Below are 23,075 nucleotides of genomic sequence, written 5' to 3' on the forward strand. Positions count from 1 at the left end.
AGGACTAGAAGACGAACAATCAAATCCATTATATATCAAATAAGAGATAAATAAATCGAAATGTTTTTCCCGAATTTTTGAAGAAAGTATGATATTCATTGATACGAAAACACGTACAAATGGAGAATATGGTGCTTATATGGGCCTCGATAAAAACCTTATCAGAGATTTCAACTCGGTCTAAGGAAAAAAGAGTGTCCCGCACTAATAGTTATCCTCACCATAACGTAAAGATTACATTTGATTATCTTCTAACAAAGCATCTAAGATTAAATCTGGGGGAAATGCAAGCCACCTATCTTCACTTGAAACACCCAAGCCAGCACGAGCTAGCCTATGAGCTACCTTGTTTGCTTCCTGATGCACGAAGTTCAACGATGTTCCATCCAAGCTTTGTATAACTTCTTTAACGTCGTTAATTATAGGTCCCAAGAAGGAACAATCAATCTCTTAATGACTCACCACTGCAATCACAACACTCGAGTCTCCCTCCAAAACCAAATTTGAATTAGCAGTTTGGAACTCCACTAGAAGCTCTGCTGCTCGTCTAGCCGCAAGCATTTCAGCATGTAGTGGCGAAGCTACATTTCAGAAATGCCCAGAAACTGCAGCAATAAAGCTGCCCACCCAGTCACGTATAACCACACCGTATCCTCCCCGTTGTGACCTTTCATTCCACGCTCCGTCGAAGTTACACTTCAACCCTCTTGAACTTGGTTTAGTCCACCGTTGTCGTGTCTTATTTTTAGTTGATCCACCTGGGGAGTGGAAGCTTTCCATGCCAAAATAATGCATTTCTGGCAGCCCATATACTTGACTCCAACATGAGGCTTAATTCAAAAGCCTGTTTGGACATATTTTGTGCAGCACCCAAGATCCATGCTCTGAAACTAGTAAGTGGTGCCTCACGAACTCGCAATCCCAATCCCACCAACCACACCGCAGCAGCAAAATCACAATCGCGTAGCACATGTTCAACGGTTTCAGAATTACCCCTGCAAAATACACTCCACACCTCGTATTAGCCCTTTTCTTGCTAATTTTGTACGCGTGGGAAGGTTGTCCTGACAACCCCGCCACACAAATATTTGAGCCTTCCCAAGGACCCGAGCTCCCTATAGCTTCCTCCATCACACGTGCTCATCTCTACTAGCCCCGGAGCGTTCAGCTTTAACACCCATTAAACACACGTCCTGTCAAGCAACATGACAGGCACTATGTACCTATCAAGCAACATGATAGGCACTACGCACCGAGAATCTGCAATTCTTCTCATGATACCATATTATTCTATCACTAGTGAATTGACAACTAAGTGGAATGCTTTGAATCTGTGCCACCTCCTCTGCATTAAATACATCGTCCAGCAAGGCTTGATCTCCTTGCCTCGTAACCGGGCAAATGAGGTGATCCACTGTTGCCTCCATATCCCAAGTTGCTGGTCGTGGGGTAATAATGCGGAAAAAAATTTCCCTGGGAATCCAGCTATCCTTCAAAATCTTCACCTCCTTCCCACTTCCAATCTGCCATCTAAAACCTTTACATATAACATTCCTTGTTGCCGCTATGCTCTTCCAACAATAGGAAGCATTAGCTTTAACAGGAGCATTCAAGAAATCAGTTGTCGAAAAATATTTGGCCTTGAACACCCTATAAACCAAAGACTCCGTACCCTGGACAAATCTCCAAGCCTGCTTGGATAGCATTGCAATATTGAATGCATAAAATTCTCGAAAGCCAAAACCACCTTCATTCTTGGGCTTACATAATAGACGCAATTTAACCAATGCACTTTCCTCTTCCCTGGATCACCACTCCACCAAAACTTAGCCATCATCATATTTAGCTCTTCACAAAAAGTTTTCGGAAGCAAAAAACATTGTATCGTATACATCGGTAGAGCCTGGGCAACGGTCTTAACTAAAACGTTTTTCACTGCACTGCTCAAAAAACAACCTCGCCATCCATCGAGCTTCTTCCATAAACGATCCTTCACATAAGCAAACGTTTCTTCTTTGGGTTTACAAAAACAGACAAGCAAACCCAAATAACGATCATGGAATGCCAGTCGTTGCACACCCAGAAAGTCGACTAATAGCTGCTGGTCAATGTCCGTGAGGTTGGAGCTAAAAGACACGCAACTTTTGGTGAGATTCATTGCTTGTCCCGAGGCCACTTCATACGGCCTCACCACTCGTTTAATATTACCACATTCTTCAAGCGTCCCATGAGCAAATAAGAAACTATCATCCACAAAGAGTAAGTGGTGAATCATGGGGGCATCTCGGCAAACTCTAGTCCATTTTCCCCTCACAGCTTCCTTCATGAGCAATGCCAATTGACCTTCCGCACAAATCATAAACAGAAACGGCGAAAGCGGATCACCTTGCCGAATACCTCTTTTAGGTTGAACATAGCCCACGGGCTCTCCATTAATCTTGAAAGAATATGATATGGAATTGATAAAACCATAATCAACTGAATCCATTCCGCTAAGAAGCCCAATCTTTGCATCATTTCCTCCAAAAAGTTCCACTCAAGGCGGTCATACGCCTTACTGATGTCAAGTTTTAATGCCATAAGTCCATTCCACCCAGACAGACGTACGTTTATGCATGTAATGAGCAATCTCTGCAGCCACTAAACTATATTTTTCAATCTATTTGTAAGTACCTTGGCCACAATCTTATATAATAAATTGCATAAACTGATAGGCCAAGGATGACTCAGAATTAAAGTCACCTGCGTAAAATTCACTTTCTGTAACATTTCCCTGACTGCAGTAAGGACCTGACTCTATTACAGGCATCAACACCAACTATCCCTCAATGTTTCTGACAAAACCCTGGTGTTAAACCGTCTGGACCCGGAGCCTTCGTAGGGTGCATTTGAAAAATTGTGGACTTGATTTCCTCATCGGTAGCAGGTTGCATAAGGTCTTCATTCATTTCAGTGTGACTTTAGGGGCAATATTCTCAAGTAGCACAGCCATGTTCTCTCACCCATTTGTATTAAATAATTTTGAGAAATAATCCACCGCAACCTTCTCCATCCCCGGTTTATCATCATGTCAATCTCTGTGTTAATAAGTTAGATATTAGATTAACCATCGATAGGGTTCGAACACACGCCGTGATACAAGGACACAACACCTTTTCACCAATATGGCAAAGGGCCTTTTTTTTTAAATTTAGAAAAAACTTGCATATGTACAAAAAAATCGATAGGAAAGTAAACACCGAAACCCAGAACACAAAACATGAGATTCGGCGATCGGATTTCAGGCATTGGTAAACCACCCAAAGCAATTTGATATACAATTCGTAATTGGTTTCCGTTATTTAACAAATAACTTCAGTGGTTATCAATGGATATAAAAGGACAACTAAGATAATTATGAAATCAGGTTTCAAGATAAGTGACAAACCGAGATGAATGTATAAAAAATAAAAGTGAGTCAAAGTTCATGAGTTTCTACCCATTTTTTATTTGGTACCAACTTCCAAAAGGCTTTGTTTGTGCATTACCTAATTGTTGGAATTAAATTCGCACGTTGGTGGAATAGTTGTAAAAGAACGGTAAGTAGCTAAGGACCTGAGGGGGTTTAGGCCAAACGCTCTTCCATTATCAAGTTAGTACGCAAATATTTGAGACTCAAGCAGCAGGTAAAAGAGTAAGTGTGCGAAAATTGCGTTATCAGAGACGAACTCTAAAAGAGTGTGTTTATACCAGTCGAGATAGAGTCATTTTGAGATATGAAGTCCGTATTAAACCAGGAGAATCACAAAGGATATCTAGAAGTAGATATTGCATCATTTTAGGAGTATAATTACTTTGCATACGCAATCCTTAGATTGTAAGCATTCCAAGAATATAGGAAACATGACTAATTCCTTGTTGAATTAGGTTTTTGTATCTTGCAGAAGAAGCATCTCAACGAAGTTGTTGGACTTCGCTCCATAGCTCTGAAACATGATGATGGTAACATCGCTGCTCTATCTATGTAGCTTTGATGCAGAAGCTGTTAAATCTATAACCGGACGTCTGAGGTATTCGCATTTTGATCCACTTTACTTCGGCCCTGAAAAGTCATGGTCGCATAATGCCCCTAACTATGCATCTAAAATGAATGTTCTCCTTCAAAATGGATAGTTATCCATAGATCATGACTTTTGGAGTAAATAGGAATACATACCGTCCCAAATCTTTCTGGCAATTTGACGTAACCCTCAAACTTTTAACGTTTTAGATTCCGATGTGCTGCCTCAAAAGCTATGATGCGAAGACATCAACGAAGATAGATCTCATGTTACTTGTGTATAACAAACAAGAGATGTCTCCTTGCATTAACAAGTGGAAAACCGAATCTTGGGGCGAGGCGTTACAAATTCAACGGCGAGATTACTTAGCAGCTGCTATCTAAATACTTCGAGCACTTATATTTTAATTTCGTTACTATATGCAATTTAGGTTACGCATTGTATTTCAGTTCGTTTAGTTTTACGCAATTTAATTCATCCAATTCTTTACTTTTGTTTAAATTTGCATTCATGTTCCAATGCACTTGTCTTTAATTTAAGAAGCAATTAGAATCCCTTACATTTTTTTTTCTAAAAATTTGTTTACTCTAAACATCTGTTGTTTTGCCAAATTTGATTGAAATGCTTTAATCAATTGTCATCATTTTTATTTATTTATTAAATGGATAATGCTAGGAAGACCAAATTTTTAAACCAAATAATGTGTCACCAATGAGAAATAAGCACGTTAATCAACACTTGACTAATTATTCAATTATCAACAAGCACATCATTTGATTTACAAAATTTGATTGAAATACTTTAATCAATTGCCATCCTTTATTTATTTATTAAATAAATAATGTTAGGGAGACTAAATTTCTAAACCAAATGATGTGTTACTAATGAAAAATAAGCACATTAATCAACACTTGACTAATAAGCAAATCATCAACAACCACATCATTTGATGTATAAAATTTGATTTAAAATTTTGATTTTCCTAACATTACCCTTGTTAAATATATATCTACTTAAGCAGTTAAGCTAACTAACAACTAATTTTCTATAATCTAGGCTTTACCAAAAATATTAATTTAACTAATTCCTCATTATTACTAAAAAAAAAATAACTTTTCATTTCTGTTATTGTATTTAAGGGTAAAGTTAGAGAGACTAAATTTGTAAACTAAATAACATGGAAATTGATGATTTGATTATTACTTTGATGCTGATAGACATGCTCATTGCTATAAGCGAAACATCATTTAGTTTGCAACTTTGGTGTACAAATTTAATCTCACTAGCATTATCCTGTATTTAATTAGTCACTTGCTTCATTGAAAAAAGTCATTAATACATAAGAAAACTTCATTAATTTGTTTAAATTTAACTTATGATACATTTGAAAATAAATGTACCGACTTTTGGTACGTTTAAATTCTAAATGTACCAAGAAATAAAATGTATCAGAAATCTAAATGTACCATAAAATCAAACGTACCAATATTATAGGAATCAAATGTATCTCTACAAAAATTCTAGAAAAAATGTTTAATAAAATTCTTAGAAGAAATTTAAAAAACGAGGTGCCTATATCAAACTGTCCCTTAATTTAGTTTATTTTCTCACAACTAAATTAATTCAATCTCATTTATTTTTATTTCCTTTCACTTTTTCATTTGATCATCTTTGATTGTTGATTCAAAACCTTGCCTTCATGGCAAAGAAAGAGAAAAGTTTACTTGCTTGCTTGTACAATTATTGGTTAAAGTCATGTTCAAAGTGCAAACACAAGGAATTAGATCTTCTCTATATTTCCTCACTAGGGATGTCACATCCCGGTCCGGGCGGGACCACTTCCCGGCCCCGCTCCACCACCATAGTACGATATTGTCCGCTTTGGGCTTACCATTCCCTCACGGTTTTGTTTTTGGGAACTCACGAGCAACTTCCCAGTGGGTCACACATCATGGGATTGCTCTAGCCCCCTTCTCGCTTAACTTCGGAGTTCCTACGGAACCCAAAGCCAGTGAGCTCCCAAAAGGCCTCGTGCTAGGCAAGGATGGGAATATACATTTGAGGATCACTCCCCTGGGCGATGTGGGATGTCACAATCCACCCCCCTTAGGGGCCCGACGTCCTCGTCGGCACATTTCCGACCAGGGATTGGCTCTGATACCAAATTGTCACATCCCGGTCCGGGCGGGACCACTTCCCGGCCCCACTCCACCACCATAGCACGATATTGTCCGCTTTGAGCTTACCATTCCCTCACGGTTTTGTTTTTGGGAACTCACGAGCAACTTCCCAATGGGTCACCCATCATGGGATTGCTCTAGCCCCCTTCTTGCTTAACTTCGGAGTTCCTACGGAACCCAAAGCCAGTGAGCTCCCAAAAGGCCTCGTGCTAGGCAAGGATGGGAATATACATTTGAGGATCACTCCCCTGGGCGATGTGGGATGTCACAAGGGATCTTAGAGATCAATTAATACTAACCGTTTATAAGAAATCGTGTGGCCACAACTTTTTCTTTTTTATATTTTTCACACAAAACGAGATTACTTTACTGTTGAAAATATAAAAAAAGAAAAAAATTATAGCGACAGGATTTTTTATGAACAGTTGGTATTAATTAATTTCCCGTATCTCCAATGAAAAAATCCAGAGAGGATCTAATTTCCAAACGAAATCACTTTCACATCTTTTCTACGTCAGCTAATCATACTATTCGACAACTCGCTCTATGACCATCTCCTTGATGCTCTCACATGGCAATCTTTCCATAATAAGCAACATACAAATGCTTGGATCTTCGCTCGAATCCCAGCTTAGGCTGAATAGAAAGCATTGTCACATAACATAACGTGGTTATATTTAGCCATGTTACTACATATGAAATTGGACTTTCATTTTATGTAACATAAGCTAAACTCCATCAACAATTTGAAGTTCACTGAAATAAAAAATCTCTGAAGTTTAATCGATAATATGAATAAAACTACAAACCAAACCCAAGACAACCTATTTATAAACCTTTAAGAGTCCTAATACGAAAAATATACACAAATAATAAAAAATAGTGAAAACATCTACCGTAAAACCCCATTTTGATTAATTAAACGACGTTAAGCTGCAAAATTCGGACCGGGCTCGCTGCTTTCAACAAGTCTTGTAACTCTCGTTCTCTTTGAATTCATATAATACGGGCCCGAATATGACATGAGAAACCAAAGTTACGTTAGTCAACTTATATTTGGATCAAAATCCGTAGAGGTCATTACATTTGAGAAGTTCTTTTTATATCTCGTTAGTATGATCAACTAACATTGGCGATGCTGGAGGACTAAAGGACTCACAAACCACCGTGTGCATAAGCTGCATGTGCCATCGATTTACACATGATCAACCCCAAGGAACGCGCAGTGCGCATCTCCACCGCACCATTCACCATCCCTTCAAGATCAGCAGACCACAGAGGTGTCCAATCCTTCTGAACTAGGATCTTCTCCATCTCGTCATTAGGTTCGTTATGTTTTTGTATCAGCTCTGCAAGACTGCAATCCGGAGTTTACTCCTTTCTTGCCACACTTTCTGAAGGGCCAGGAAAACCGTTCGAATTTCAACCCAACTGGACAAAATGAATATGAAAAAAAGAGAGAAGCATTTTGCAATTCACCCGCTGCTAGAGCTTCAGCGCATTGATGATAAATGAGAATACTGAAGTTCATCATGTCTCGAACTTATGAAACCTCATCTTCTTCTACCAATAATCCCCACAAGAGCACACCCCGTCTTGAAAGTGATGGTACCGGATGGGATCTCTTATCACAATAGTTCTCTCCTCCATCTTTGCTACAAGTTTTGCAAATACATGACAGTCTCCACAAATCCTTAGGTTTTTCCTGATCCTAACAGTCTTCCCCTTTGACAAGCTCATTAAACCAAAGACAATCGCCAATTTCTCGCTGTGGGATAGAAGCGAAACTTCCCTCTGTTCTCCCTCAAGATCTTGCAAAACAAAATTTGTGTCAGGAATGTAACCCACTGCCATTAGTCTATCAATCAACAAGCTCAGCTGCCTATTGATCTCATCTATTTGTGGATGTGAGTCATCTCCCAACATAAAAGCATGAATCTGTTTGTTCACTTCAATCCAACTGCACCCGGGTTCTTTAGTAACCCCTCTAGCTTTCATGCTCTTCCTAACTTCCGTCACATCTTCCCATCTCTGAGAATTGGCATATATATTCGATAGTAAAATGTAGGTTCCGGCATCATCAGGGTCCGTTTTAAGAATTTGCTTGGCAGCATGTGCTGCTAGATCTACATTCCGGTGAACCCTGCAGGCACCAAGCAACGTCCTCCATGTCACTGCATCCGGTTCACATTCCATTTCTTGTATTAACCTTGCTGCCTCATCAAGCTTCCCTGCCCTTCCAAGAAGATCAATTACACATCCGTAGTGCTCTCTTCCAGGATCAATCCCGAAAAGCTGCTTCATATTCTGGAAGTAGTACCACCCATCTTCTAAAAGACCAGCATGACTACAAGCAAACATAACCCCAAGAAGTGTGATGTAGTTTGGTTTCATCCCCGAAACTTTCATCTGCTCGAACAATCTCAGGGCCTCTTGGCTGAAACCATTTTGTGCTAGCCCTGCAATCATTGTGCTCCAAGAGATTACATCCTTCTCCTCCATCCTGGTAAAAACAGAGTTTGCACCTTCCAAACTCCCACACTTGCAATACATATCTAGAAGTGCATTGTTCAGAATTAGATCTTGACCATACTTCACAGCATGAACATGAACCTGTCTTCCCAATTCTAAAAGCGCCAACACCGTGCAAGCTCTCAAAACGCTCGTTAGCGTGGCCTCTTCAGCTGAAAAACCAGCCCCTTTCATCCTCTTGAAAAGGTTCAGAGCCTCATCACCATCGCTGTTCTGAGCAAACGCTCCAATGATAGAGTTCCAAACGACCAAATCTCCGGACACCATTTCATTGAAAACACCTAGCGCATTATGCAACTCACCCAATTTCGAGTAAACGTCAATGAGAGCACTCCGAACAAAGACGTCAGATTCCAACCCAGCTTTAAAAATACAACAATGAAGCTGCTTGAGATTTAACAACCCGTCGCAAGCTCTCAAAACCGAAGAATACGTGAAACTATTAGGCGAAACACCTTCTCTGAGCATCAAAACCAAAAACTCCAAGGCCTTGCGGTTGAATTTGTAATTCGAGTATGCCGATATCATAGTCGTCCAGGAAACAACGTTTCTCTCAGGCATTTCGTCGAACAGTTCCTGCGCTTCCTCCAAGAGAGCAAATTTCACGTACATGTTGATGAAAACGTTGATTAAGAAGGTCTTGGGCTGGTACCCATTTGAGAAAACGTGCTTGTGGACGAGCTTACCCTGCTGAACAGCTCGCCGAGCCAAGCAGCACTTGACGAGCTCGGAGTAGACGACGGAGTCGGCCCAAAGTCCGCGCCTTTGCATGGCTTCCATGGCTGTCATGGCTCTCGGGAGGTCTCTCTGGTAGCAGAATATGGTGAATTGTTGGACCAGAGTTGAGGGTGTTGATTCCGTCACGTTGGGCATGTGAGAGCAAGGACGTGAAAATGGTTGCAGCGCTTTGCATTTCAACTTGGAGATAGGGATGGCTCTCATCCTGAGAACAGAGTGAGAACAGGAAACACGAAGGGAGAACCCTACTCTTTGCGTTTGCATTAGCCTAATCCTAACCTATTTTCCTTCTCACTTTCACCACTTTGAGCTAACATCGCTTTGTGACACAAAGTGAGAGAGACAACGTTACTGTAATTTGCAAGAGGTTTAATAACTTATAGTCGATTAAGAATATTCATTTATGCGTCTGAAATTATATCACTTGTATTGAACGTAAAAGAAACTTTAGTGGTATTCTATCTCAATTGTCCGGCTCTACCATTTTATGTGAACTTAATCTTCTAAGAAGTGTCTAGAGTTAGCATGGGTATTCTACATTTTTATAATAAAAGCGTAACTAAACTAAAACGTTTTACATAATAGCATTTTAAAACAAACTTGAAATTAACGACATACTTATTTACTTGGAAAATATTGGAATGAGTATTTTACTCTAATTCATGACTTTTCTTGCGTTTAGCAACAAGTACATGTTATGCGGCATTCATGTTGCAACACATATTAATACCTGAATATTCAATAATTAGAATCTCCACCCTCATTATGGTTTCTCCTACTCTAAGTAAATATGCTATAACATAATTCAATCTTGACTTCTTCCTATTGAGCAATGAGGAAAATAAACAGTGAAAAACAAGGAAATCATTTTTCAAATCAACATTTATCATTCATTTCTCGAACTATACAGTAAGTCCTCAAATAAGAATACGTCCCAAAAGAAGCATACATGTACGTCAGTACGTGTACTACCTCCCTCTCTCTCTCTCTCTCTTTCTCAAAGAAAAGCCCCAAAAGGAAAACCTTGCTCAGCCGGGCTTCAGGGTCTGTGGCAGCCCTCAAATATTTCCTGCTTCCTTCTACTTTTCCTTATCCTCTTCCTCCCGTTTTCTTTATCTATGATTTCCTCCGAACTTTGTCACAACTATTAGAGCTTATGTCTCAGTTTTGTACCCTCTCCTCACTCAATTGCCGCTCACCACCAACCCTCTCCTCCTTCCACATCACACCTTTCTCTCCAACCTCACTCTTGCTGCCCCTCATCTTTTCCAACCCATAACCATGAATTAGATCTCGGAGTGGGCTCTATTTTGACACAAGACCCAATTCACACAATCCATTATTTATCTGGCTTGCCCGAAAAATTGGACAAAGTTTGAAACGATTCACGTCAGAACAAGGGTGTTTTACACATCTCCCTTCGCCCTCCCCCTCCTTCTGTTACGTTTTGTGACTTTTCTTGCTCGTGTAACTGTGGAGGCTTTGGTTCTTGGTGGATTGATTATGCATAATACTCTCAAATCTAGTTTTTGGTTCGGGTGCATTGTGTGATGTCTTCCTTCGTGGAGGTAGCGGTGGTAGCAGCGATGATGACTGGTTTTTGGCTGCTGAAGATTAGAGTTTTATTGTTATTTTATATGTTGCTTCATTGTGTAGAGCTTTGTGTTCTGTAAAGATTTAGACCTTTCAAACACAAATTGTATTTTCCCTTTCATTAATGAAGTTTTATTCTCGAAAAAAAAAAACATGTACATATACTACAAGTGGACAAGAGGTTTTATTTTTTGTCTTTCGAAGAATACGCACCGTTTAAGGTGCGAAGGGATGGAGAATGGGCAAGTGCTCACATAAATCACAACCAAAATAGAGACGTGACAGCAAAGCGAAAGAAGTTCTAAATCCTCGTTTGTCTCCTTCTTCGGCAATCGCCGCCCAGCCGGACCGTCGTCCTAAGTCCCGAAACCGAGGTAGAGACCGTGTCGATGACTCAGTGAGCGCGCTAGGGTTCAGCAATTAGACTCGTGCCTTTGGTAATAGGAGATGTCTCTGAGAATCAAACTGGTGGTGGACAAGTTCGTCCAGGAGCTCAAGGAAGCTCTGGATGCCGATATCCAAGATAGAATCATGAAGGAGCGAGAGATGCAGAGCTACATCGAAGAGCGGGAACGGGAGGTCGCCGAGCGCGAAGCTGCTTGGAAGGCGGAGCTCTCTCGCCGCGAGGTCCTATTCGTACTATATTCTTGTTCTCTTCAATCCAATTTTTTCATTCAGTCCTTTTGTCGAACACCTTGATTGCAATCCCATTTTATGGTCTGAATTCAAGTTTTTCATCATGGGTATCTTGCTTTTATTGCATTATCAATTTCCCATTTTTTGTTTGATTTAAAAACCCAATTCGAAGTTCGATTTTTGGTGTAGCAGAAATGCAGAGGCACACGTTTAAAGTTGAGTTTTTTTGTTTTGTTGGTTTGAGTAGTTAAGCAATCACAAATATGCCTAATTGCCTGTAGTTTCTACTTTCTTTGATGTTTAATGCTACCTGCCAACCTCACCAAGTTCACATTAAACTGGGTTCTCTTCCCAATATCTGATTTCAATGCTATGTGAGTACTAGATAATCAAGGAATGCTGGATTTTTCTGTGACTATCTGTGTATCATTTTGTATGTTTCTTTCTAATCTACACTTGTTCTTATGAAATTCAGCTGAGAGCTATTCGTGTAGTTGCTAATCACTAGTTCTTTCTAGTCACCCTGTAATTAATCACTAGTACCTAGCAAAATGTGTGCTTGTAGATGCTAATTTTTCTAACGTTTAATTCGAGTCTCATGAATTTTTCTAACATTTGCACTATCAATTTTGCTACTTTTTTTGTTTATGTCTATGAACCCAATTGGAGGTTTAATTTTTGTTGCATCTGAGATGCAGAATAACAGACTTGAAGTTTAGATTTAATTGCTCTGATTAGTTAAGCAAAGCACAAATATGCCCAATTATCTGCATTTTTTTCTTTTTTTAATTGTTATTGCAATATCTGGGAACTTTTCTTACTTTTAAATTTAACTGATTGCAGTGCTGTGTGATCCTCTGTGTAGCGTGTTGTATGTTTATTTCTAGTCTACACTGGTTCTTGGGAAATTCGGCAGAGAACTATTTGTTTCGTGAGCAATCATCCCTGTAGTAACTAGTTTTTAGCAAAATGCGTGCTTACATTTGCTAAATTTTGGACATGATGCACCGTTGTTTTGTCTTTTAGCCTTATCAAACATTGTTTTGTTGCAGGCAGAGATAGCCAGACAAGAAACAAGGCTGAAAATTGAGAAAGAAAACCTCGAAAAGGAGAAAAGTGTTCTCATGGGAACTGCATCGAGTCAAGATAACCAAGACGGGGCACTTGAAATCACTGTCAGTGGTGAAAAGTATCGGTGTCTCAGGTTTGCAAAGGCAAAGAAATGAGGCATTTGAAGGGTGGGATAAAAAAAAGAAGCGTAAAACTACGATTACATTTGATCTTTTACTTGCTTAATTTTGCAAACTTCATTCTTTGTATGAATGCTCCAATTCTGTACATCCTGACATCCCATTGCAGCAAGTTAGCGTTGTTATGATTGCTTCTTAACCTTAGAACGCTGATCTCCATATCTGGTGCGCTGTATGATTGTTTAATTAATTCCTCTATAATTTGTTGCAACATGCTGCAACCTATATTGTTTGTGATTAAGGTAGTTCTTAAGAAACTAGATATGTTGTAATTGATTTCTTATTATTCACCGAAACAAGATTACATTCTTATACACACAGTTTATATCACGATCCTAGTTCATTGCCTATAATCAAGGCTAACTAGAACTAAATAAGGAAAGAAATCACTAATGAACAATTTACAATGGTTGACCTAATCAATTCGGGATATCTTCTTTAACACTCCCCCCTCAAGTTGGAGTGTATATTGATGACACCCAACTTGGTAAGTAAGACTTCAAACTGGACTGAACCCAGTGCCTTGGTAAACATGTCAGCTGGCTGGTTCGTTGTTCGTATATAGGCTGTTCGTATCATCCCTCCTTGAATCTTTTCACGCACTACATGACAGTCTATCTCTATGTGCTTTGTTCATTCATGAAACATCAAGTTTGAGGAGATATGCAAAGCTGCTTGGTTGTCACATAATAACGTAACAGGTTGTGCATGTTCTACTCACAAATCTATCAAGATGTTCTTCAACCATGTGACTTCACAACACGTAGTTGCCATAGAACGATATTCTGCCTCTGCACTGGAACGAGACACAATGTTTTGCTTCTTTGTCTTCCAAGAAATTGGCGCTTGACCAAGTAAGATGCAATAGCCAGTTATCGATCTTCTGGTGTCCTTACATCGAGCCCAATCAGCGTCACAAAATGCTTGTAGTTGTAATGACCTTGTGGAAGGAAGAAATATTCCTTGTCCAGGAGCTTGCTTGATGTACCTTAGAACTTTATGTGGTGCTTCAAGATGTGTCTGTCGTGGCTTATCCATGAACTGACTTAATACATAAACTGCATAAGATAGGTCAGGTCTTGTGATGGTCAAATAGATTAATCTGCCCACGAGTCACCTATATGAAGACAGATCACTTAGTAATTCCCCATCTGCTTGTGTGAGAGATAAATTTTGTTCCAAAGGAACTCGTGAGGGTTTTGCACCAAGAAACCCCGTGTCTTCCAATATTTCCAACGCATATTTGCGTTGACATAGAGTGATTCCCTTCTTTGATCTTGCAACTTCTATCCCCAAGAAGTATTTAAGCTGCCCCAAATCCTTTAGTTTGAACTGTGAGGAAAGGAATTGCTTGGTGTCTTCTATCTCTTGCAAATTATTCCCTGCAAGTATCACGTCATCAACGTAAACCAATAAGGCTATGAAACTACCTTGACGGCTTTGGACGAATAACGAGTAATCAGACCGTGATTGATGGAATCCAGCAGCCTTGAGAGCAGTGGAGAGCTTGATGAACCATTGCCTCGAGGCTTGCTTTAAGCCGTAAATGGATTTATTTAGTTTGCATACACGAGTCTCCCCTTTTCGTACAAATCACCACGCAAGAACGCATTATTCACGTCAAGTTGGTGCAAGTGCCACCCTTGTATCGAAGCAATGCTGAGAAGAACATGAACCGTGGTCAGTTTCGCAACCGGGGCAAAAGTTTCCCGATAATCAACACCTTCGATTTGACTGTATCCTTTCGCCACGAGGCGTGCCTTGTACCGTTCGAGACTGCCATCAGGTTTAAGCTTGATTTTATAGACCCATTTGCAGCCAATGGGACGTTTGTGGAGTGGCAAGGGCATGAGAGTCCAAGTGTGGTTGGCTTGAAGGGCAGCAATTTCATGCTGCATGGCTTCACGCCGCATGGGATCTTGAACTGCTTGTTGAAAACTAGTAGGTTCTTTGAGGAGGGTAAGAGCAGTGGTGAAGGCTTTATGGTGAGATGACAAACGATCATAGGACAAATAATGAGAAAAGGAATGAGAAGTACCTGGGGATGTGACCATGCTCGTGGAGGATGTGGGGGCCGTACGTGAAGGAAAGGCTGCCTCAACGTGAAAGTCCTGCAAAAACGTGGATGGTTTGATTGGTCACGTGCCGCGACGGAGAGAAGGAGAGGGAGAAGTAGCAGGAGGTGTTGGAGAGGGTGAAGATGGAGAAGGAGGACTGGTGGGGGTAGTAGGGGATGGTGAAGTAGGCTCCGGTAGGTTAGGAGGACAAAGGGAAGGAGGAGGTAATGCCTCTGAGGAAGACTCTGAAGAGGGAAATTGAGGAGAAGGATCAATGGTCAATGGAAAAGTGGAAATGGGATGTAAGGAGAATGGTAGTGGCACAGCGGAAAGTTCATAAGTCTGATAAGGGAATTGATCCTCAAAGAACACAACATCCCGTGAAACAAGGATCTTCTTAAGGTTGAGATCACAGAGTCGATAGCTTTTTTGACCATAAGGGTAACCAAGAAAGATACAACGACTCGCACGGGGATCAAATTTGGAAGGTCGTTGGGCATGAGTGGAGGCGAAGCACAAACAACCAAAGACACGCAAGTGAGAATAGTTTGGTGTTTTGTGGAACAATGTTTCATATGGTTTTTTCCTTTGGAGAAGAGGGGTTGGTGTTCTATTGATAAGATATGTCGCAGCAAGAATGGCATCTCCCCAAAAGCATTTAGGAAGTGAAGCTTGGAAAAGTAATGCTCTAGCCATATTGGGTAAGTGCTGGTGTTTGCGTTCAGCAACACCGTTTTGCTGAGGTGTGTTAACACAACTAGATTGATGGAGAATGCCTTTGGAGGCGTAAAAACTTGCAAGTTTAAATTCAGGACCATTATCACTGCGTGCAATTTTGATTTTAGCATTGAATTGAGTTTCTACCATATGAATGAATTGGACTAAGAAGATTTGTGTATCTGACTTATGCTTCATCAAATAAACCCATGTGCTTCTACTATGGTCGTCTACGATAGTAAGAAAGTATTTGGCTCCTGAAAGAGACGCAACTGGGTAACCACCCCAAATATCAATATGTATTAACTCAAAACAAGATTGACTAGAAATAGAGCTTAATGAGAAAGGTAATCTGGTTTGTTTGGCTAATGGACAAATCAAACATTTATTGGAAGCACAAGATTTATGAGTGAGAAAAGGAAATAACGAATAAGCTGTAGGAGAAGGATGTCCGAGACGTTGATGCCAACAGTTTGGAAAGGCAACTTGAACGTGATTGCATGTTCCTTTCTTAGGTGGATCAAGGTAGTATAGCCCCTTCCGTTCACTGCCCATCCCAATCATCTTCCCTGAGCGTAGGTCTTATATGATACAAAAATGGTTTAGAAATATAGTGATATAGAATGAGTCATATGCTAACTTGCTGATGGATATTAGGTTGAGCTTAAAAAGAGGTACACATAAGACATTATCAAGCATGAAGTGAGGTGAGAAAATTATTTGTCCAATGTGGGTAACCTGGGCAAGAGAACCATTTGGTAATTCAACTGTATGGTTTGCAACTTCCCTGGAATGGGTGAGAAGATCAGGACTGCAAACAATGTGGTATGTGGCACCACTGTCTAGGATCCATACATTTTGCTTGCCATTAAATGTAAAGGAGAAGGCTTTACCTGAAAGTTCTTCTATATGTGAGGAATTACCGACTTGGTTGGCAAAGGAAGACTTGTTTTTGTTCAACATGTTGAGAATTTGCTTGCAATCTTCCTGAGAGAAAGGAAAGCTAGACATCACCTCCTTTTTGTCATGAGATGTAACCTGATTCCCTTTGGAAGAGAAGGGACGGTTTGACTCAATTTCTGCAGCTGCTTTTCTCTTGCGACAGTAGTCAAATGTGTGACCTTTCCAGCCACAGAAAGTGCATTTAAGGTAAGCACGACAGTTCTTTGTAAAATGATTTGTCTTGTTGCACTTTCCACAGCGCGGCCCTTCATCGTCTAATTCAGTGTCGCGGCTTACACCCTTTACAGTAAACACAGCCGCTTCTGGTTGAACAGTATGCTTCCCATTCGAGACTTCAGCTTGTTTCTCATGTCGAAGGACAAGTGCATAGGCTTTGTTGACAGTAGGCAGTGGTTCTAACAACAAGGTGCTGCTACGAACTGTGGCATACGAATCATTTAAACCCATGAGAAACTTCATCGTTTTCTGAGTTTCAACATACGACATTATCTCTCTCTTGGTCTCACAACGACATGCAGGGATCAAAACCAAGGCATCACGTTCATCCCAAAGACTCTTAAGTTTAGTAAAATAAGAGCTTACTGTCATACTGTTTTGCACACAGTCATGAATTTCGTTCTCTATATGAAAAAGTTGAACAATGTTCACATGAGAAAATCTTTCTTGCAGGTCAAGCCACATCTGCCGTGCATCTTTGCAGTGTATGACACTTCCCGAGATTTCTTTGGACATGGAGCCAAGCAACCATGTTTTCACCAGGTTGTTGCATCGGTTCCATTGCTGTAATTCTTCAATCTAGTCATCGCTTGGTTTCTCGATCGTCCCATCGACGAGCCCTAACTTGTTTTTGACCATCAAAGCCATGGTCATGGATTGGACCCATGTACCATAGTTGTCTTCCACAAGTGGTTGCGGCACAAGCACTGCACCAGGTTGATCCGAGTGATGAAGATAGAATGGATGATTAGGGTTTTCCCACTTTTGATACAAAGTCATGCCTGAAGAGGTTGACTTTTCTGGTTTGTCGCCAATGGCTATGGTTGCTAGGGTTTGTATTTCTTATTTGATGTGTTTCCCAGTTCGTTCGCTCTGGTACCATCTTAAGAAACTAGATATGTTGTAATTGATTTCTTATTATTCACAGAAACAAGATTACATTCTTATACACACAGTGTATATCACGATCCTAGTTCATTGCCTATAATCAAGCTAACTAGAACTAAATAAGGAAAGAAATCACTAATGAACAATTTACAATGGTTGACCTAATCAATCCGAGATATCTTCTTTAACAGTAGTTTTAAGGCAATCTTGTTACCCAAACTTTCCCCAAGCCGGAAATGCATAATGGCAAAAGAGTGAATAAAGTCAACATCGAGACCCCGTTCCATGGGCAGCACGAATAGTGCAATTGAGAACTCTATTTTAGACTACAGTGATGCGGAATTGATGTTAAAATGGTAGAAAATAAGTAGATGAAGGATTTATACTATAGATAGTGAGGTTGAGAGAGTTATGTTATCAAGCCATTAATTTACTTCTGGTGTGTCTGTTCGACCTTATGTGATAAGCAGACTTTAGAATTGTGTTATATGACCTAAGGATTGACCTAGGATTGTTTATTACATTACACAATAATGTAGTTGTTGTAATACACACATCCGTACCTATTGTTGCCCTATGACGCTATTAAAGAGTGGATGACTTTGAAGGAACAAGTGACGTGATCACTAGTCTTCCGCTCTATCTAACTAAAGACATTAACTAAAGAGCTAATTGGGAGACAACCCAATTTTCTAACTCTTTTCTTTTTATTTTTGTTTATTTTCTTTTCTTGCTTTTATTTCAATTACAAAAAACACCCAAAAAAACAAAATTGAAAAAGCACCAAAAGAGCAATTTTTATTTTATTTTTTCAGTATTTTATTTTGGGTTTTATTCTAATCCGAGTTTAAATTTGTGATCTTTTGCAGGTTGAATTCCAATCGATCATTCAATTGAATCATGCATTCAGCAACATTCATACATTCAACTCAGCGCATTCATCATCCATTCCTCTACATTCATGAGATTAGGTAGTGATGAAACTGAAGAAAAAAAAAAAAAAAAAAAAAAAAGAAAAAAAAAAAAGAAGGGGATTCAGGAATGCTTACAATGTGGTTGCTGCGAAGGCCTCTATGCTGCTTGGAAACCCCCTCCACTCAATCACCCCCTCACATTTTATTAAAAGTTTAATTACATGCAAGTTTGGGGTAAACCAAGCAGCACAGAGCTAGGCCGATATCCATTCTCAGTACTCGGATTCATACGAGTGCTTCGCTTAGGCATTCATCACATGGATGGCATTCAGGCACAAAAGAAAAATCGCATCAGTTAGACGCATGCATGTTCACAGACAACATCCACAGATCCGTTTGATTTTCAGAGACATCACACCATGTAGAATTTTAATGCAGTGCAGGAACTTGGTTTACCTTCCATTTTGTAGGCCTGAGTTCTTGCAGCCATATTTTCTGTATACAAAATAAAATCCTTCCTAGAAAAAGTCTTCTAAAAATTAGTAAAACAAAATAGAATAAGATAACTAGAAAATAAAAGGTTTCTTATATGAACTGAAATTCGGACTTATCAGAAAATCAAACTTTTGACCGACCAAATCAACTCCGGTTTGGCCCCAGAAGGTGTCTTTGGAAAGTTTAAGTCGTCCCCAACAAATCCTCGAAGGAATCTTCCTCAAAATATGTCATATTTACCTCCAAAATGCCCAAAACGTCCAAAAACGCCATTCTGAGAAAGCTGCGCGCTGGGCCTTTATTTCATTGCCATAGTCAAACAGTTTAGTAGAAAAATCTGTAATTTTGATACAATCATCTTGATCGACTCACAAACATCCTTCAGTTTGAATCACTCCAAATTTATCTGTTTGATCACTTTTCGCTCGAGAGGAATTCGAATATCCTACATTAGAAATATAATTCAAAGATTGAAGCCACTTGCAGCCGATTAAGCCGAGTGCATACAACGGAGAAGCTTGTTTGATGCTTGCAGGTATGCTCCTAATTTTGGTTCCACTCAGATTTAAGTCTCGTAATGAGACTGAAATCCCGAAGATATTTCAACTTACAAATGCTCTCTATGAAATCCCGAAAATATTTCAACTTACAAATGCTCTCTAGGATACTTGAAAGCCTTTTGCAAAGTCTTAGTTCAAGTCTTTTGAGTGCAGGGAGAAACTCAATTGGTGAGTGTAGCTCTTCAACCGATGTTCCACTTAAATTTAAGGATTCCAAATGTTCCACCGGCTCCAAGATCTCTGGGAAGTTTCGAAGTTCAAAGCACTGAGAGAGGTCAAGTTCCTCGAGATATTTCAACTTACAAATGCTCTTTGGGATACTTGAAAGCCTTTTGCAACCTTGTAGTTCAAGTCTTTTGAGAGCATGGAGAAACTCAATTGATGTGTGTAGCTCTTCAACCGATGTTTCGCTTAAATTTAAGGATTCCAAATGTTCCACTGGCTCCAAGATCTCTGGGAAGTTTCGAAGTTCAACGCACTGAGAAAGGTTGAGTTCCTCAAGATATTTCAACTTACAAATGCTCTTTGCGATACTTAAAAGCATTTTGCAACCTTGTAGTTCAAGTCTTTTGAGAGAAGGGATTGATGAGTATAGCTTTTTTACCGCTGTTCCACTTAAATTTAAGGACTTCAAAAGTTCCATTGGCTCCAAGATCTCTGGGAAGTTTTCAAATTTAGAGCACCTAAAGAGATCGAGTTCCTCGAGATATTTCAACTTACAAATGTTGGTTGGTAGACTCACAAGTCTATGGCAAAAATTCAACGATAATTTACTTATATCCCGGGGAAGCTCAGAAAACTCACCAAGAGATGTGCAGCCATATAGATTAAAACTACCAGAGGCTTTCAGCTTACAACTGTTGCTTCGGATTTTCTCGAGATCCTTGCAATGACTTACTCAAGTAAGAAATATTTTCGTTAGACCAAACTGATTAATGCAACTCCTTTATACTAGTATTTTGTAAACTTAAGTATGTAATATTTCCTAGCATCTCTGGAAGATACTTGAGACTGCTGCAGGCTCCGAGATCAAGACGAGTAAGCTTGTCAAGATGTTGAAAATATGAAGGAATTTCATCCAAACTTTTATAGCCGGATTTATCTCCACAAGTTTTAGACTCCCAGAGAGATTTGGAACTTCAGTTAGATATAGAGAGCCCTCCAGATTGATAACTTTTAAGTTGACAAGTATCTGCAACAAATGAAATAGAAATATAAAGAATTAATATAATTTCTACACTTGATTTTATACAAGAATTAAAATAGGCATACAATATAATATGCCTGCTCTTCTTTCCAAAGCTTCTTAACTTTGCTATCTGGCAAATGAAGCTCAACTACATTTTTCGGAGAAAAATTTGATGGCAAATATTCCAGTGGATATCCCAACCACTCAAGATAACGAAGAGAATCAGGTAGGTTTAGAGGAGCAGTCAATTGGCCAAACGAGCTTAGAATTATTAGGTTAGACATCTTTTTGAAGTCAGCACGATTCAATGGTCGCTCTTGAATCTTAGACCAATTAGCAAATCTGGCTTCAACATTTGGAGTTTCCTGAGAATAAGAAGAAAGTTTAAATGTGAATATAACATGTTAAAATGTAACACACATTTGGAAAAAGAGTATTTCCGATGGTAATGATGTACAAGTGTCTTAGTCTAGTCAAATATCCAAGACATTTGGTTCATATTCCAAAGACTTCCTAACACAATAAAAATTCAATCAAATTCATCTTTTAACAATATGAGTTCTTTATTATAAATTAGTTTTACTTTGTTCTTGTTATCATCTAAAGTTTGTAATTTTTTTCTTAAAAAAAAAGAAAAAAAATTTGAATGCATTTGGCGCTTACCGTGTTACTCTTCAATACACAATAGACATCCTCATTAATGAACAACCTATTCCGTTTACAGGGATTTTTAATACATTGTTCCTAAATAGTTGTCCTTCCCATTTCTTGTAGCAAATCGTGCATCTCTATGGTTTCCCTTCCCCATTTTGAATCAATTGTTATCAGAGACATATCAATTGAAATTGTTAGTATAGTCCGAGCTACCAAACGAGACCTAATGAATAAATGTATGCCAAAATAATTAAGTAATATTCATATTAATATAAAATAATACCCTAATTTCCTTTTCTTTTCATAATAACCAAATCAAGGGTTGTCCCTTGTTTTAATAGTAACTTATTAAATATAGTCCATTGTGATTGGAATGGCACTTGGTGTACCACATCATGTTTTTAGCACACTGAAAAATTTCTCATATCTGTGAAACTAAGTGGCAATATGCCATTGATAACATAGATGGAGATTACTTTTTTTGAATGGAGAACAAATGTTTTGCACATAAAATTTTTGTTACTAAATGTAGTTGGAAGGATGGTGAAATTTGAGTGATGCGTACAATTTGGTGTATTGATGTACACAAGATAGCCACACAAGCACATAAGAGCATCTCCAAAGAAAATGTCAAATGTTAATTTGATGGCTGGCGTGGCAATGTCAGATTTTTTTTTTTTCATTTTTTCAACCGATATGTTTTTGTTATAAATGATATTTGTAAGACTCATTTTAAAAAGAAATCAATTAAAATAAATTTTCAAGATCTATAATGGTGCATTAATGAGACTCATACAATAAAATAATTAAAAATTATTTGACATCACCGTTTCTCATATGTCAAATTTGACATATGAAAACTCATATGTCAATCCATATAGGATTAACATATCGGTTAGAGCTTATTCTTACCTTCAAATTTGATCAGTTGCAGATGTCAAATCCTAAGTAAAATGTTAATGTAATCAAATTTGAAAGTAAGAGCAAGCTCCAACCGTCAATCTTATGTAGAATGACATATGAGTTTTCATATGTCAAATTTGACATATAAGAAAATGTGATGTCAAATAATTTTTAATTATTTATAATGTGGGTCCCATTAATGCACAAATTATAGATCTTGAAAATTTATTTTAATTGATTTCTTTTTAAAATGAGTCCTATAAATATCATTTATAACCGAAAAAAAAAAAAAAACATATCGATTGGGAAAAAAAAAAAAAATCTAACATTGCCACATCAGCTATCAAATTAATATTTGACATTAATCTTTTGACATCTCATTTGAAAACCTTTAACATTAACTTTTACTCGGTCATTGTAAAGGTGCTCTGTCCCACCATTGACACAGTTATATTGGCTTCCTTGGAAACTCTTTTCCATGAAAATAATCCATTTCATCACACATATTACAGGAATATTGCTCAAATTTAATATCTATGTTGTAACTCCA

General features: G+C 38.8%; 3 protein-coding genes across 6 annotated transcripts in view; 1 reads left to right on the forward strand and 2 right to left on the reverse strand.

Moving 5' to 3' along the window:
• Positions 1–7,238: 7,238 nt before the first annotated feature.
• Positions 7,239–9,874, reverse strand: REME1 (Pentatricopeptide repeat (PPR) superfamily protein). Its single transcript, XM_068465915.2, has one exon. It carries the CDS (start codon positions 9,752–9,754, stop codon positions 7,784–7,786), a length of 1,971 nt encoding a protein of 656 aa, XP_068322016.1. The 5' UTR covers positions 9,755–9,874; the 3' UTR covers positions 7,239–7,783.
• A 625-nt stretch (positions 9,875–10,499) lies between these two features.
• LOC137726251 (uncharacterized) overlaps positions 10,500–23,075 on the forward strand; it is a 98,535-nt gene continuing 85,959 nt past the window's right edge. The window contains exons 1-2 of one of the 4 annotated variants that reach the window (XM_068465148.2): positions 10,500–11,710; positions 12,772–13,103. In XM_068465148.2, coding sequence (XP_068321249.1) covers positions 11,531–11,710; positions 12,772–12,945 — 354 coding nt within the window. In that variant the 5' untranslated portion in view covers positions 10,500–11,530 and the 3' untranslated portion in view covers positions 12,946–13,103. Of the gene's footprint in view, positions 11,720–12,771; positions 13,104–23,075 lie in introns of those variants that run through there. The other 3 variants (XM_088694517.1, XM_068465147.2, XM_068465149.2) reach the window with 3 other exon arrangements.
• LOC148696842 (uncharacterized) lies at positions 16,288–17,402 on the reverse strand. Its single transcript, XM_088695140.1, has 2 exons — positions 16,637–17,402; positions 16,288–16,325 (listed from the first exon to the last, which is right to left on the reverse strand). The coding sequence occupies exons 1-2, from the start codon at positions 17,385–17,387 to the stop codon at positions 16,288–16,290; spliced, it is 789 nt and encodes a 262-aa protein (XP_088551266.1). The 5' UTR covers positions 17,388–17,402.

The sequence above is a fragment of the Pyrus communis genome, chromosome 5, assembly GCF_041283825.1.
Source record: "Pyrus communis isolate YQ-2024b chromosome 5, ASM4128382v1, whole genome shotgun sequence".
NCBI lineage: Eukaryota > Viridiplantae > Streptophyta > Magnoliopsida > Rosales > Rosaceae > Pyrus > Pyrus communis.

Excerpts from the sequence above, each read along its gene's own strand:
- REME1 (XM_068465915.2), bottom strand. The coding sequence starts at position 9,754 with ATGCAAACGCAAAGAGTAGGGTTCTCCCTTCGTGTTTCCTGTTCTCAC.
- LOC148696842 (XM_088695140.1), bottom strand. The coding sequence starts at position 17,387 with ATGTGGCTTGACCTGCAAGAAAGATTTTCTCATGTGAACATTGTTCAA. Across the intron at positions 16,326-16,636 it reads ACATATAGAAGAACTTTCAG|GACCTACGCTCAGGGAAGAT; the intron begins GTAAAGCCTTCT and ends TGTATCATATAA.